This window comes from Oncorhynchus gorbuscha, linkage group LG03 (assembly GCF_021184085.1).
Source record: "Oncorhynchus gorbuscha isolate QuinsamMale2020 ecotype Even-year linkage group LG03, OgorEven_v1.0, whole genome shotgun sequence".
In the NCBI taxonomy this organism is placed as follows: domain Eukaryota; kingdom Metazoa; phylum Chordata; class Actinopteri; order Salmoniformes; family Salmonidae; genus Oncorhynchus; species Oncorhynchus gorbuscha.
Window position 1 is genome coordinate 36,190,918 of NC_060175.1, and position 17,359 is coordinate 36,208,276.

The window sequence follows — 17,359 nt, forward strand, 5'->3', positions numbered from 1 at the left end:
TATGAAGGAGGTAGGGCCCTGAAAATGGCATCTGAAGTGTCTGTTTGAGGATATGTTGGGGTGTGTGTGGACTGCTGGGCAAGTGCCTAGTGCTGGGCTAGTGTTGGGCTAGTGCCTCGTGCTGGGCTAGTGCCTCGTGCTGGGCTAGTGCCTCGTGCTGGGCTAGTGCCTCGTGCTGGGCTAGGGCCTCACGTGCTGCAGGAAGAGGTGCAGCTCAGGGTGGCTGTGGGGGTTGATGGTGACCTCAAACAGAGGCATAAAGATGTTCTCCATCATCTCCTGGAAGTTAGCCAGCTGCTTCTTGGTTCGGTACACATCACTGCAGTCAGAGGAGGGTTAACGTCACTCGCACATAATATGGAGACTCACATTCACGCATAGTCCTCATTTAAAAATTCATGACCTCCATTCATAATACTTGACACAAATAGGAGAGGTTTACATCCAGGCAAGCTGACTAAAGGTGGATGTGAGTAACTGCTTTGTTGATGCTGTATTAGGTACAGACACTACTTACAAGAGGCGGGGTACTTGGATGAGCCAGCGCACGTTGTCAGAGTAGACTTGGTGTTTGACGGCCCACTGGGCCAGCTTGTCCCACTCGTCCCAGGAGCGGCCGTAGATGGACAGACGCAGCTCCACGTTCTGGTACTTACTCTCCTCTAGGTCAGCCATCACCTCCTGATGGAACATCAACAATGTCAATACATTAATATAATTCTATTCAATCGTACCAATTTAAAACTTAATATGAATATACATACTATGTGGGGTGAACTAACACATAAACTCAACTGCTTCTTTGGCTGTTTTAAGGTAACATGGGCTGGTTTCAGACCTTGATCATGTGGCCAAAGTATTTGCCCTCGATGTGGTTGTCTGTCTTGATGAAGATCTCTCTCAGGATGGATTCTCCGATGGGGTTGTATTTGGCGTTGAACTTGTCGAAGCGATGGAACGTGTTGCGGTCCTGAGAACAGACAGGGGACACTACATCTGCTGTTCCACTCGTCTTCCCCAATTCTCTTACCCATCCCTCTTTAACAATGTTCTTCTCCCCTCCCCTCTCCTCACCGCGTGCATGTCCAGTGTGTCCACACTCAGGTCGAAGGCGGTCAGGTTCATGTTCTCAAACACCTCCATGAGGGTCTGTCCCCGCCCATGCTCCATGTGGACTATCTCCCCAGGGTACTTCTTCATGGCCCGCTTGATAAAGCGCAGAAGGTGCTTCTGGTTCATACAGGATGAAGCGTGGATGTGGGTGTCCACCTGGGGGCAGAGGGAGGGGGGAGGGTCAGGGTCAGGGACAGTGAGGCATTGAGTATGGTTAGCTCTGGTGTAAACTTCTAAATACATTTCTATCCAACATTGTGGGGGGACTAGCTGATATATAACACTATGCAGGCATTATAGACGTGTTGCAGATGCTGTTGTGCTGGTGTTCCTTCACCTTGCGAATGTTGTAAAAGTCGCGGTGAGGAACCTGCTTCTGGGCTGCCAACTCCTTCATCTCGTTCAGCAGAATGTGCATCTGGAACTTAGAACTGAGGTACTGCAGCCGGCGGTAGCAGAACGACTTCCTGCACGCGCACAAACATGCGCACACACACTGACAGTTTATTTTACTGCAGAGCCAACAGATGTGACTGATAGGATTCTAAAGCGAAGACCCAGTAACACTCACACTGGTCCGTTGATGATGAGAGCCATCATGACATTCATGTCAGCGATGTACTCCTTCAGGTCTGGGTAGGGCAGGTCCAACTCTGTACTCCTGGAAATGATGGACAATCAGTTATCCACTCTCTCTTCCACAAACATACAGACCCAGACTACAGACCCAGATTAGCCCATCACACACACAACTAGAAACGAACTGAAAACAAGCAGACTCAAACAAACACACTCACTTCTCCATGGTGCTCTTCTTGGTGTAGACATGCATGACCCCATCCACCATCTTACAGCTGTACCCTGTGTCTGCAGGCATGTTCTTGGTGACCTGGTTTTCATAGGGGTGAGTCTCTGAGACAGGGGGGTGGACTGGAGCATCTGTGGGAGACAGTAGGGAAGGGAGAAACGTTGACCATACTATAATACCTCAATGATTCATATTACAACATTTTCATTCACAATCGCAAAGTAACTCAATTGCTAAAGGAGATTGGGACAGAAACACTATAACTATGCCTGTGTGTCTCAGTTAGTGTCATACCCAATGTGTCAGGTGTGTGTGTGTGTGTATCATACCCAACGTGTCAGGTGTGTGTGTGTGTGACATTCCCAACGTGTCAGGTGTGTGTGTGTGTGACATTCCCAACGTGTCAGGTGTATGTCATACCCAACGTGTCAGGTCTGTGTGTGTGACATTCCCAACGTGTCAGGTGTGTGTGTGTGTGACATTCCCAACGTGTCAGGTGTGTGTGTGTGTGTGACATTCCCAACGTGTCAGGTGTATGTCATACCCAACGTGTCAGGTGTGTGTGAGTCATACCCAACATGTCAGGTGTGTGTGTTAGTGTGTGTGTGTCATGCCTGCATCAACAGGGGTCTCAGGGATCTCCTCATAGATGCGTAGGTCCAGGGGTTTCTCTCCCAGCTCCCCCAGCTCACGGGCAGTGGTCTTACAGAAGTTCTGCATGGACAGAGCGATGTACTTCTCCCTGATGAACAGGGCCTTCACCACACACTTAGCTGCATCCACCAGGTCTGTGAAGGGCACCTGGGCAAGGCAGACATAGTCTACAGTGATTAGACATCCACACACTGCCAAGAGGCCATTGCAACGTGCCTGAGAGTGGATGAGTTGGTAACACTGTAGCCCACCTGCTGTGCCCAAACTGAAGAACAGGGATCACTACCCAGACCAGGCTCTCCTCCCTACTCTGACTCCCCTGTATATCCAACTGTCGAAAGAATTACAAGTCGAAGTCATGTCCATTCCTAGCCCACTCCTCTTTTACTTCAATAGGTTTGTTGACTGAATTGGTTTGACTTCGATAGTGAGCATGCAGCACACTGAAAGATCAACCAAGCGGTACCGGAGCGCCAAGTCTAGGTCCAACAGGCTTCTTAACAGCTTCTACCCCCAAGCCATAAGACTCCTGAACAGCTAATCAAATGGCTACCCGGACTATTTGCATTGTCCCCACCCCACTCCCCATTTTTATGCTGCTGCTACTCTGTTTATTATCTATGCATAGTCACTTTACCTCTACCTACATGTACATATTACCTTGACTAACTGGTGTCCCTGCACATTGACTCTGTACAGGTCATCAAGGACAACAACCACCCGAGCCACTGCCTGTTCACCCCACTATCATCCAGGTGCATCAAAGCGGGGACCGAGAGACTGAAAAACAGCTTCTATCTCAAGGCCATCAGACTGTTAAAAACAGCCATCACTACCATTGAGTGGCTGCTGCCAACACACTGACACTGACACTGACTCAACTCCAGCCACTTTAATAATGTAAAAATGTATGCAAAAATGTATCACTAGCCACTTTAAACAATGCCACTTAATATAATGTTTACATACCCTACATTACTCATCTCATATGTATATACTGTACTCTATACCATCTACTGCATCTTGCTATCTTTATGTAATACATGTATCACTAGCCACTATAAACAATTCCACTTTTATATGTTTACATACCCTACATTACTCATCTCATATATATATACTGTACTCTATACCATCTACCATCTTGCCTATGCCGTTCTGTACCATCACTCATTCATATATTTTTATGTACATATTCTTTATCCCTTTACACTTGTGTGTATAAGGTATTTGTTGTGAAATTGTTAGGTTAGATTACTCGTTGGTTATTAATACATTGTCGGAACTAGAAGCACAAGCATTTCGCTACACTCTCATTAACATCTGCTAACCATGTGTATGTGACCAATAACATTTGATTTGATTACCCCCTATATATAGCTTCGCTATTGTTATTTTACTGCTAGAAATGTCATAATTTTTTTAAAGAAAAGCTAATTGTTTGTCCATTAAAATAACATCAACTTGATCAGAAATACAGTGTAGACATTGTTAATGTTGTAAATGACCATTGGCCCGTTTTATTGCTTCTAGAAATCAGAACAACAGTTATTCCGCTGTGCTAACAGAATTGCAAAAGGGTTTTCTAATGATCAATTAGCCTTTTAAAATTATAAACTTGGATTACCTAACACAACGTGCCATTGGAACACAGGAGTGATGGTTGCTGATAATGGGCCTCTGTACGCCTATGTAATGTAGATATTCCATAAAAAATCTGCCGTTTCCAGCTACAATAGTAATTTACAACATTAACCATGTCTACACTGTATTTCTGATCAATTTGATGTTATTTATTGGACAAAAAATATGCTTTTCTTTCAAAAACAAGGACATTTCTAAGTGACCCCAAACTTTTGAACGATATATATATAATCATTTTTTTTACTTCAGTTTATTTGAGTAAACACTTAAATCTGCATCGTTGGTTAAGGGCTTGTAAGTAAGCATTTCACTGTAAGGTCTACACCTCTTATTTTCGGCGCATGTGACAAATAACATTTGATTGATTTGATAAAACACAGATCAAGATGGACTGTGATTGGATTTATTCAATCAAGTTGTTTAGTCAGTGGCTCTCACCCCACACTTCTCCTCCCCTGATATTGACACACGCTGGTACTCTCGCTCCATTGGTAATACTCTCTCCTTCATCCAGCCATCATCGGTCCTGTCCACACCACCCTCCTGATTCATCAACCTAGAGAGAGAAGAGAGAGGTAGAGGAGGGTAGGAGAGAGCACGAGTGGAGGTATGATGTGGAGAGAATGTTAACAGAAACCTCATGTAAATAGTTCTGCTATGAAAACACATTCATCAATACTTTATTGGTAAAGTACACTTTGAAGAAGGCTCATTTGGAAATGTGTCAGAACAGAAGGTAGTCTTTGTCTCTCTGGGAATTGGGCCTCAGCTGTTGCATATCTGCATTAAAACTGAATGACTATTGACGTCATGAATACAAAGAGACATCTACAGAGGTTTGTTAATAAGATGAATATCAAAGTGTTTTGCTGATGTAGTGGAAACCATGGTGATAAGCGTCTTGGAGATAGGAGCCAATTAGTCCAGTGAAAGGTTGCACCTGGGCCCGACACTGGTGGCCTTGTACCCCAAAGATGGAACGAGCTTCCCCCCCAACGCTAGGATAGCAGAGTCCCTGCTCATCTTCCCTAAACCTCTGAAACACTACCTCTTCAAATAATATATTAAATAAGACATCTCAGTCTCACCCCCCCACCCCCCAAATAAAAACTGAACAACAACTTGAAACTCTTCTGTTTCTACTAGCACCGACTTTGATAATAACCTCTGTGTTGAGGAAAAGTGTACTTACTACGACTGTGGTATGTGGTTGTCTCACCTAGCCTTCTTAAGATGAATACACCAGCTGTAAGACTCTCTGGATAAGAATGTTTGCTAAATGACTCAAATGTAAATGCATTAACAAGCCTGGCATTTCAGAGGCCCCCCCTGAAGGCTAAACATCAACAACTCATCACCTTGCTTAGTTAAATAAAGGTTAAATAAAAATAAATAAATAAAAATCACCTGTGGTAATATATACCGCACATCACCAGGGAACAGGGAACTCGTATGGTATTTAGTTAATGGATTTGGAATGGAGTTGGACTGGAACATTCTCAATATATGACAATATTATACATTTAAAATCAAACTCTTCTGCAACTGAGTGCCAAGGATTGTACATACGGTGTGCAGATGTAGGTAAAAACATGACTTTAGGCAGTAGCAAGATTGTTAGGAAAAGGCAAAAGACAGAGAGAGAGAGAGACTGAAAGGACAGCTCACTCACTCCAGGTCGGCATCACTGTCGATTTTCATGAACTCCTGCTTGGCGCGGAGCAGGATCTCTGGCTCAAGCCTGGCGGGGCGTAGTGCGGAGCGCGGCGAGGCGAGGTCAGAAGGCAGGGGGGCACCATGGGTACGGGTGAGGCAAAGCAAAAGGAAAGAGAAAGGGCCACACAAGCACACAGAAACACAAGCACACGTGCACACAGAAACACAAGCACACGTGCACACAGATACACAAGCACACGTGCACACAGAAACACAAGCACACGTGCACACAGAAACACAAGCACACGTGCACACAGAAACACAAGCACACGTGCACACAGAAACACAAGCACACGTGCACACAGAAACACAAGCACACGTGCACACAGAAACACAAGCACACGTGCACACAGAAACACAAGCACACGTGCACACAGAAACACAAGCACACGTGCACACAGATACACAAGCACACACAGAAACACAAGCACACGTGCACACAGATACACAAGCACACGTGCACACAGATACACAAGCACACGTGCACACAGAAACACAAGCACACGTGCACACAGAAACACAAGCACACGTGCACACAGAAACACAAGCACACGTGCACACAGAAACACAAGCACACGTGCACACAGATACACAAGCACACGTGCACACAGATACACAAGCACACGTGCACACAGAAACACAAGCACACGTGCACACAGAAACACAAGCACACAGAAACACAAGCACACGTGCACACAGAAACACAAGCACACGTGCACACAGAAACACAAGCAGAAACACAGAAACACAAGCACACAGAAACACAGAAACACAGAAAGAGGATGCAAATACAGGTACACAAACAAAACACACAAAAGAGCCATAGAAACGCACATGACACACAAATGAGTGTGAAGAGTGATCAGGTGGGATGAGACAAACAGAGAAATATGATCAGTTAGCAGTGGTACGTATACCTTGATTGGTCACATGACCCTGCTGCATGAGCAAGGATTCCTTAGTGTGTCAGATCCACCCCCTGAGATTGGCTTAGTGAAACCGGGCATCACCACCCCAGCAACACAGACAGAATCCCCCCCCCCTTTCCTGTGGGTGGAACAGACTGGAACACTAGGATGTGAATGCTACGGACTGATTCAATTAGCTGTTTGCTTATGTTAGTTCGCTGGTAGCTTGCAACCAACACGATGGAAGCTGTTGAGCGTGTATGAGTTCCTGTGGGTAGAGGTGGGTTGTTTGGGTGTGTATGTGGGAGCTGTGTTGGTGTGTATGTGTGTGTGCGTGTCTGCTGCATCTCTCACTTGATGTCCTGGCTGATCTGCCTTTCCAGGCGTTGGCGTCTCTCCTCCAGCTGCTCGATGGGGCTGTCCTCAGGGAACTCATAAGGAGCGGTGCGCATCTCACTCTCCGTCAGGCTGCGAGTGAACAGCTCCTGAGAGATACACCATCAAATTAACATTAGAACACACATTACACGCACAGGAAGAGCTAAAGGTATGAGCATTTACACACACATTCAACACACACAAACATCTAAAAACACACGCAGTCGCACACAAACACTAGGGTAGTGATAACACCGTGTCCCTGTGATCTCACCTCTGCAATCTCCTTGTACTTTCCGTCCATGGATGTACGCAGGTCGATGGGGAAGTGTTTGAGTGGGTTAGTGACGGGCGTCCCAGGGAGGGAGCGCTGAGGCTTCAGAGTCTTGGCCTGCCCTGCTACACCACGCAGATCTAGAGAGGGAGGGTGATGGAGAGGCAAAGGGAGGGAGAGAAAGAGACAGAGAGAGCGTTAAACAACAAATAACAAACATTACAAAAAAAGACAAAGAAAATTAAAAAGTTATAAAACTGGGAGGGAGAGAGTGAGTTGCATGGATTTGCTATATTCAGAGCAAACATTAAAACACATATTTTCACAGCCAGAACTCTTGCATCACCACCTACAAAATGGGCCTACACTAGTAGACTCCCCTCCGACCCTCAACTGCTCTCAGCAGCGGTGTTGTGGCTTCGTAACCAGCACAGAGGAGCCTCCCTACTGTACGACAGCATCAGTGGTGTGTTAGTCTCTCCACAGCACTGCTGACTCTGAGCTGGGTACCTTCTCACTGCAGTGTGTGTCAGGCAGCAGCAGCAGGAGTCGTCAGAGTGATGTGTGTGTGTGGCAGCAGTCTCTGTGGTATACAGCCCACACTGGGAGCCATTCAGGTGGAGTGCTCATTAACAGAGATACATTTAGTCAGATGCCAGCCACCCGTTGCCATGGAGACCTGGCCTGCTGGTCAGAGAGAGGCGAGGCAGAGAACAATGACAGCACCTTCCCCTGAGACGGACAAAGCAGGGTGAGAAAGTACACACACTACATAGGCAGGCAGGCACAGGACAAAGACCCCATTGTGTCTGTCCCATAGAAAATACACACACAGAGAGCGAGAGATAGCGATGGAGGCTTACTAACCAACAGATGAGGGATGAGCTCAAAAGCTACGTGGAAGTTTGCTAAACTGTGTGTGTGTGTGTTTTCCTGCACAGAGAATGCTACCGTAGCATACCCATAAGGCCTTTGGACTGGATGGGACCCCTGAGATGCAGAAGGTTCTAATTTATGTCAGACGAGCCCTGTAGATTAGTGTGTGTGTGTGTGTGTGTGTGTGTGTGTGTGTGTGTGTGTGTGTGTGTGTGTGTGTGTGTGTGTGTGTGTGTGTGTGTGTGTGTGTGTGTGTGTGTGTGTGTGTGTGTGTGTGTGTGTGTGTGTGTGTCCAACAGCATGCTCTGATAGGCCTAATGGCTGTCTGGAAAATTGACCAGGGCCAAATCACCCAATGAAAGATGCCAGAGCAACTGGGACTCATCAAAACACACACAGACAGACAGACTCTGGGCTCCATTACAATGACTGTCCATTCATTCAGCTACAATGCCTTTAAAAAGTATTCACACCCCTTGACATTTTTCACATTTTGTTGTGTTACAAAGTGGGATTAAAATGTATTGAATTGTCCTTTTTTGTCAACAATATACACAAAATACTCTGTACTATCAAAGTGGAAGAAAAATCCAAACATAAAAAATCAAATACAAAAATCAAATATCTAATCAAGATATATTAGAGTAAGTCAATAAATGTTCAAATCAACTTTGGTATGGATTACAGTTGTGAGTCTTTCTGGGTAAGTCCCTAAGAACTTAGCACACCTGGACTACAATATTTGCACATTATTATGATTTCTTTTAATTCTTTAAGCTCTGTCAAATTGGTTGTTGATCATTGCTAGACAGCCATTTTCAAGTCTTGCCGTAGATTTGCAAGTTGAGTTAAGTCAAAACTGTAACTAGGGCACTTAGTGTCGTCTTGGTAAGCAACTGCAGTGTATATTTGGCCTTGTGTATTCATCTCCCAGTGTCTGCTGGAAAGCAGACTGAACCAAGTTTTCCACTAGGATTTTGCCTTTGTTGAGCTCTATTACGTTTCTTTTTACCCTAAATAACTCCCCAGTCCTTGTCGATGACAAGCATACCGATAACATGATGCAGCCACCACCATGCTTGAAAATATGAAGAGTGGTACTCAGTGATGTGTTGCGTTATCCCCAAACATAACACTTTGTACTCAGGACAAAAAGTTCATTTGTTTGCCACATTTTTGTAGCATTACTTTAGTACCTTATTACAAACAGGATGCATGTTTTGGAATATTTGTATTCCTTATTCCACTGTCATTCAGATTAGTATTACTGGGTGGCTAAAGTAACCCACTAACATCTAGAGCACCTGGAATCATCCAACTGTGTTGCTAGACCACTGGGTTACAGCAGCATGTCTATGTCGGCAGGTTTAGACACGACTACAGTAGTTGATGGTGCTAGGCCTCCCCAGCATTAACACTCCTATATGAGATATAGTATTATATTTCCCGTTTATGGGACATTATTCAGTATTTCTTCAGTGATATCAGCATTGGCAATCAAAGCACAGAGTAGGACACAGAGACAAGGACACATACTCCATTCTCCCCTGTGTAGCCTCCACATAATCCTCCCCTCCCTCCACCACATATGCCTCTTAATCCAGCACCCCACAGACCCATTTAGCTCAGTGACATCAGGGAAGGGGGCAACAACACCACAGACATATCCTGCAGTAAACACTGCCAATAACTAACTCATACTAACAACACTAGGCAGGCTATATGACTGGGTGATGGGCTACTACAAAGTAATGGCGTAACAAAACTACTGCACACTGCAGACACAGTGGCCCAGAGGATTAGGATTTGCATTGTGTGCCCCTGATTTAAAACATGAATCAAAAAATGCAACCCAATACAGCAGCTTAAAGCCTAGTGGTTGTTTTAGATAAGGACAGAGGGGCTAGTTTTGAAGTGGAGAAGGAGCTATTAGTGATCATGGAAAGAGGACAAATAGACTACTGTGCTTCATGTAAACTAATATATAGTTCAAAGTACAGAAAGACAGTGATATGACAGTAAGTACACATACCCTGATCATGTGCAGGGACAGATCTCTGAGCATTAGGCCTACATGGTACAGGGGCATCATTAGTTAATTCATTCACAACGCAAGAGGAAAGCTTTTGATGTTAGCGCGCACTGACGGAGCCCAGCGCCATGACAACTGATTGGTATTGGAGAGTAACAATTAATAACAGTCTGAAAACCGCAGAGGAGAAAATCCATCCATTCACAAGCAATTGTTTTTGAATGAGGACCAAACGTGTGTGAGCGTATTTCCATTTTATGCAAACACTCCAGGGTAACACACTGCATTCATCCAGTTTTAAAAGAACCCAGACAGTGTTTGTTATTTTGGAGCACCTGTATAATCTACTTTCCCTGTGAATGTACCTTGGTACATCAGTACTCTGTACAGTTTGTGTGCCATCGAGCCTGTAGCACATTTCCAGTAAGATGCTGCTTGCGTGTTTTTTACGGTTTACAAAATATGTGTGTTTGTGTGTAGATGTGGGGGGGGGGTATACTGTCCTAGGTCCTACTTAACACTAATCCTCATTGCAATGAAAGCCCAGCTCCTCAACACACAGCATGACAGTGCAGTCAGTCAGCTGAGCTCACCTCCGTTTTCCCCTCATCATCATCTCTCTAAGGCCTGAGCCTGCACCTCTCTCCTTCTCGTACCCTCCTGTCTCCTGCATTACACTGGACTGAGAGTCTTTATTTTTCGAACATTTATTTAACTAGGCAAGTCCGTTAAGGACAAATTCTTATTTACAATGATGGCCTACCAGGGAAAACTGTTCCCTGCCTTGTTCAGGGGCAGAACGACAAATGTTTACCTTATCAGCTCGGGGATGTGATCCAGCAACATTTTGATTACTGGTCCAACGCTCTAACCACTAGGCTACCTGCCGTGTGTGTGTCCCTGTCTGCTGTCCCAGTGTGTTTGTCCCTGGGATGGATCAGCGAGAGGCCAGGCCATCTCAGTAGATGACATCCTGGCCTAGTGCTAAGTGACAGATGACATCCTCACAGAGTGGTGACCTACATACGATAACAAGAGCTCTCAGACAGTGGACACAGTGAGGAGGCGATGCTGTGTGTGTGTGTGTGTGTGTGTGTGAGAAGTGTGTGGTGTGTGTGTTTAAGAAAGAGATGTGTCTATCCTGATGGTTTTCATGAGAGACAGATTGTGTGTCTGACCATCTCTGTGTGTGTGTGTGTGTGTGTGTGTGTGTGTGTGTGTGTGTGTGTGTGTGTGTGTGTGTGTGTGTGTGTGTGTGTGTGTGTGTGTGTGTGTGTGTGTGTGTGTGTGTGTGTGTGTGTGTGTGTGTGTGTGTGTGTGTGTGTGTGTGTGTGTATATCATATGTTGTATTGTAGACTGTTTATGGCATCAGTGTGTGAGGCAGCTGTTGCTTCACAGCTCACTACACCTCCCTCGCTCTATTCCCTGAGAGGGCGACATACTCTGCAAATATTCCTTACCAACCACAGATAAGAATAAAACTGTACTTTGAACCCCTTTTTGCCTCAATATATTGTCTCAAATGTAGCCTGAATTCCTCAAGTCTTCTTGCTACAGTATGGAATATTTTCTACAGAGCCTTGGAAATGAAATCAAATCTGATTTGTCCCATGCGCCGAATACAACAAGTGTAGACCTTACAGTGAAATGCTTACTTACAAGCCCTTAACCAACAATGCTTTAAGAAGTTAAGAAAAAAAAGTGTATGTAAAAAACTGAAAATAAAAGTTTAAAAAATAGTTCAACAGCAGCAGTAAAATAACAGTAGCGAGGCTATATACAGGGGGTACTGGTACAGAGTCAATGTTCGGGGGCACCGGTTAGTCGAGGTAACTGAGGAAAGACCCTAAAGGCCGTTCAGGTGAAAAGGACCAGTGATGAATACCTGAGTGAGAGCTGCTATTGATCCTCTCACATTTCTGCACGCAATCAACATGCTGTCATGTCACACAAATGACACACGCAACAATAATGCATAATTATCCCCCCCCCACCCACATCTTTTTTTTTTGCGGGGGTGACAGCAGGTCCCACTCCTTAGGTATTTTTACTTTATTGGATAGGATAGAGAGAGGTAGAGAGACGAAAAGGTAAAAACAGTGTGCTGAAGAGGCAATGGACCGGATTCAAACCCATGCTAGCTTGGTACATGTGTTCTGGAGGCAGTGGCTTAGGCCACTAGCCCACCACAGGAATGCCTACTTCACCAAATGAAGTGGACAATTATAACTAGCAGGATTGTGGTAAACAAACATGAAATACTCTGTAGTTTATAATTCTAGCAATTCAAGTTTGGGACCACATTGCTAGAAATAGACTGTGGTATCACATACGCTGAACATTTTTAACTGTGCTGAATTGAGGACTTTTGAAAGGACCTTTTATGGGTGGGAACAGAAGAAATTCCTACTTCAAATGTCACAGTACTCCACAATGTAAAGTTCAAACGACTATTATTTTAGAGACAAACTGACTGTACTAATAATCTGGGTGTTAACATTAAATAGGAATAAGGACAGGACACCGGCAGGTACTTTAACTCACAACATGGATCTCAGCGGTCATCACACACAGGCAATATGTTCTCTTAGAGATCTACCCCCTCACCCAATCACATGCAGCCCTTTGGCTGCACTCTGACACTGCAGTAAGTACAACAGAGATCGGTGAGATTAGCGATAGACCAGCCCGGCGGTACAACTGTGACGCAGCCTTCTCTATCTGCCCTCTCCTTCTCCTCCCAAAGGATGCTTTCGTTCATCATCACGCCCCCCCACCCCCAGCCTCATCCCCCTCTCATCCCCGTTTCGATCCCTCTTTTAATTTCTGTCAGCAACAGCAGTTTCCCACTGCATTGATCGATGGTGCCTGTGTTGGTCCGTGTGTGTTGTGTGTGCAATGTGCATGTGTACATCCCGCTCCTGTCTCAAAAGTAGCAGAGCAGGGTACAATACAGAAGTGGTCTCCACCACACAACTAGCGTTCTAACAACATGGCTATATTATCCCCGAAGGAGAAGATAACTGGCTACATCACTGTCATTCCAGTGTTACAGTACCTCACGGTCGTGGTGGCGGTGGGCTTGTGAGGGCTCCTGTGGGATGCTGGGACATGTCACCAGGCCCGGGACAGGACGGCTGCTGCTCCCTCCCCCACAGACACAGCGGACGGACGTGGAAAGAGTGATGACAAAGAGAGAGAGGGAGAGAGACAGTATGCTCTCACCCTCACATTCAGCAGCAGCAGCGGGATACACTGTCTTCTCTCTCCGTCTCTCTGATTCTCTGTTATCACTGTCTCTTTAGTTTCCCCACTCAGTCCCGTTTTGCACTGAGTCTGTTTTTCTCTGCTTCCCCCCCTTCTCTCTGCCTCTGTGCCTGTGCTGCTTCCTGGATTAGGCCGGTTTTCTGTACACATAACAATCCCTTTAAATCCCTATGACTGGTCTGGCGTGTACCACGTGGTGCTAAGGGGTGTGAGGCGGGCTGCACCACTTCATGTGCTGTAGAATGGAGGAGGCTGGGTTTCTCTCAGCACTCCCCCTCCACTGTCTCCAGCTCTCTCCCCCTCCCCCTCACAGTATTACTGCATGCTGTGTGTGTGTTAATGTGTGATGTAGCTTAAATTATATGAAAGTGGTTTGTTTCTTGGTGTTCTTTAAAATCATGAGTATTTCATTTAGTCTGCATTAATAGAAAGTCGCCTATAGTGCCTGAAGATACACATAGTTTATACTGTTGTTGTTCGTTTTAATGCGTGTTTGTTTTTTGCAAATGTGAACAGTGAACACCTTTGAGCATTTAGCCTACATTTAGCCTACTACAAAATGTAGACTAATGCAGTTCTATGATGTAATGAGAGTGAGTACACTACATTAGCATGTGTGAATTAGTATCATATAGTCCTCCCTGACAGCAGACAACTCTCTGCTCTAATGCAGCATGTAAGGGGCCAGGCAGGGGGAAGAGGGGTTTTCCTGCTTCCTTCCTCACATGACTGCTGTTAAAGGGAAGCCTGTTTCTTCTAGTGAGTCAGTCTTGGTCCTCCCTCCCTAGGAGACTGCTGAAACTCCGTAGGAGTAGTTGTATTATTAACCTCTCTATTCTTACCGTTTCTTATCTCTTTGTATTCTCAATCCCTCATTCTTTGACTCTTCTCTATTTCTTCAGGAAAGTCTGAGAGAAAAAGCATGTAGTGCAACCTTCTCAGAATGAGAAGCTGAGGACTAAGTGGGGGAGTGGAAATGACAAGAGGGAAATTCCCCTCATAGCAGAGAATGAAGACACAGGATCACAGTCCCCCCACAGATAAGCATTTAGCCGACACCAGGGGTGTCAAACTAATTTTGCTCAGCGGGCCATATGTGGTCTTCGGGCGAAGTCCAGAGGGCCGCACTTAAAATTGGTTATATTTCCTCGCCGTCAAAAAATAAAAAGTCCTCTATTCATCGCTTTTGGAATTTTCGATGCTCCTTGACTGTCTAGTTTCCGTTTTGAAGACTGTTAGCAATCTGGACAGAGTAAAGAGACTAGAAATGTAGGTCATTGTCATTTCTACACCATTTCTATTTGGTTTTAGTCATGTCAATTGAATATTTTTCCCCAGGGAAAAAAAATATTTAAAGAAAGGCTTACTCAAACCACCTTGCGGCTCGAATTGATGGGACTCGCGGGCCATTTGACAACCCTGATATAGACCCAGGCACAGCCTAGACACACACCACAGCTAGACAAGAGTCAGATTCCTGACGGTTCCTGTTTTGTCTGCAAAACCAGCACACATAAATAGACATAATTACACAGGAGTTGACCTAACCTTCACTGAGTGGCTTGTTCTACTATCTGAATGGCTACAGCAGTAGAGTCATTTTCTGTCTGGCCGGAACCCAAACACTCACTGTATCCTCCAGGTCAGTCATGTCCTCATAAAATGACATCCCTAAAAGGCAGTGACTGGCCTTTCCAAGTGAAATCATGTTCTTCTGGGTGTTACAAGGGTAGGACGACCCAAATCTGTCTTGATTTCTGCAGTGTAATGTAATACAATATAGTCTTCAATCTGATTGCTGTGAGATTGGTTTCATCCTGGTTGCTAAATCAACAGATTACTTGGTTTTATCTTATTACTCTTGATACAATGAAAGATTTTTATGAGCTCTGATGCACTGTGAGATAAGACATTAAGGGCTCTGACAAAGTTGACAGTACTGTAAATGTTCCTTTTTCTAAACTAAAACATGATACTTCACCCAATCCCCTTTACTACCCTCCACTGAAAACATCTGGTTAACGGTAAACCTCACTCCAGAATGGACCAGATGTTAACTGAAAACCTCACTCCAGAATGGACCAGATGTTAACTGAAAACCTCACTCCAGAATGGACCAGATGTTAACTGAAAACCTCACTCCAGAATGGACCAGATGTTAACTGAAAACCTCACTCCAGAATGGACCAGATGTTAACTGAAAACCTCACTCCAGAATGGACCAGATGTTAACTGAAAACCTCACTCCAGAATGGACCAGATGTTAACTGAAAAAGGAAGAAAGCTGACCTTGATATTCCTGTCCTCAAACTTTCAGACATTTGAAAACACATGCACACACACATGCAAATGCCGCCTCTCCCACTGTACTGGTGTACCAGCCTCTAGGTGCGTGGCATTGGGAGCCCAAGGGATACCGGGATACAGTCCATCCCCCCACAGCTGTGCACTTAGCGGGCGGAGCTTCTCATGCAATAGAGCTTGCTAGTTTGTAGTCCTAAAAAAGGGATACCAAAGTTTAGGGATTCCTAAGTTTAGGGATACCAAATATTATTTCTCCATAAATTCTTGTTAATGCTTGGTGCAGAAAATGCACCATAACAGAACAAAACACAGTATTTCCGTTAGTCTAAACCCCCAAAAAGAGAGTACGCACTTGGAAGCAAAGTATCCCATCTCATCCCACTGAGAAAAAAAGATGCTCAATGATGGTTGAGTGACAGAGCAGGCCTTTAGTGGCTGGAAGTCATGAAGATAGTACACACAGGGCATGGTGCATTGTTAGTTTGTGTCACTGTTGACATTAGCCCTAGATAATGTTACATAACTGGGAGGATAGGAACAGAGAATACAAAGAGAGAACGACAGAAATAACACTGAGGAGCAGAACAAAGAGGCAATTACACTGTAACAGAACAACGCTGAGACTCTTCACTTTAAAAGTATGCCAAACAGTCAGTTTGTCTCTGAACCATTGATTGCAAAGTGAAAAACCATACAACTCTACAAACAAGGACTACTTTTAACAATTTCTACAGAAAATTTTACAAAAACAAATTGTCTCAAAATAACAGTGCAGGCATAAAGTTTGGTAACAGAATGACTGTTTTTTTTGTGGCCACAAATTAATATTCAAAGATGTCTGCTGAAAGATTGGGGTGTCCGCTATGACATGACGACTTCAGTTTCAAAACATCCCTTTTAGTTATTGAACTACAGTAATTGAAGTGGATTTATACCCGGGTAACAGAATGATGGTAACAAGATGACATCATGGGTCCCTGATCTGTACTATACAAAAATGCATAATTATACATGTCATTCTCTTCATGGTCCAATCAGAGACGTATATGTTTCACAACTTTGGAAATCACGGTACATCACAGTAGACCACAGCACAGTAGAGTTCAGTACAGCACAGTATAGTTCAGTAAAGTTCAGTATAGTACACTAAATTGGACTGTACTCTATTGTGCTCTACTGTACTAAACTCTATAGTAATGTACTGTATAGTACTGACCTATACTCTACTTTTCTTTACTGTACTGTGCTTTCCAAACTTGTGAAACAAACGCCCATGATTGGTTCAGATTTGAACTGACCAAGTTTCAACTACTTTTCAACGTCCATGGATGTCCCGTGTCGGTCGGTGCTCGGTGGGTAAGAGGGCTGGTTTCAGTAAATGGAA

At 44.6% G+C, this 17,359-nt stretch overlaps 1 protein-coding gene across 6 annotated transcripts in view; it reads right to left on the reverse strand.

Moving 5' to 3' along the window:
* The window catches only part of LOC124031296 (AMP deaminase 2-like), a 55,573-nt gene that overhangs the window by 6,205 nt on the left and 32,009 nt on the right, over positions 1 to 17,359 (reverse strand). For 4 of the 6 annotated variants that reach the window (XR_006838102.1, XM_046342371.1, XM_046342373.1 and 1 more), the window contains exons 2-13: positions 7,496 to 7,635; positions 7,198 to 7,328; positions 5,892 to 5,960; positions 4,658 to 4,775; positions 2,536 to 2,722; positions 1,911 to 2,052; positions 1,685 to 1,774; positions 1,451 to 1,580; positions 1,075 to 1,269; positions 839 to 970; positions 518 to 681; positions 193 to 319 (exon numbers count right to left, since the gene is read on the reverse strand). Coding sequence is in view for 5 of the 6 variants with exons in the window: in XM_046342371.1 (XP_046198327.1) it covers positions 193 to 319; positions 518 to 681; positions 839 to 970; positions 1,075 to 1,269; positions 1,451 to 1,580; positions 1,685 to 1,774; positions 1,911 to 2,052; positions 2,536 to 2,722; positions 4,658 to 4,775; positions 5,892 to 5,960; positions 7,198 to 7,328; positions 7,496 to 7,635 (1,625 nt within the window). In the remaining variant the exon portion in view is untranslated. Of the gene's footprint in view, positions 1 to 192; positions 320 to 517; positions 682 to 838; positions 971 to 1,074; positions 1,270 to 1,450; positions 1,581 to 1,684; positions 1,775 to 1,910; positions 2,053 to 2,535; positions 2,723 to 4,657; positions 4,776 to 5,891; positions 5,961 to 7,197; positions 7,329 to 7,495; positions 7,636 to 13,462; positions 13,808 to 17,359 lie in introns of those variants that run through there. The other 2 variants (XM_046342372.1, XM_046342370.1) reach the window with 2 other exon arrangements.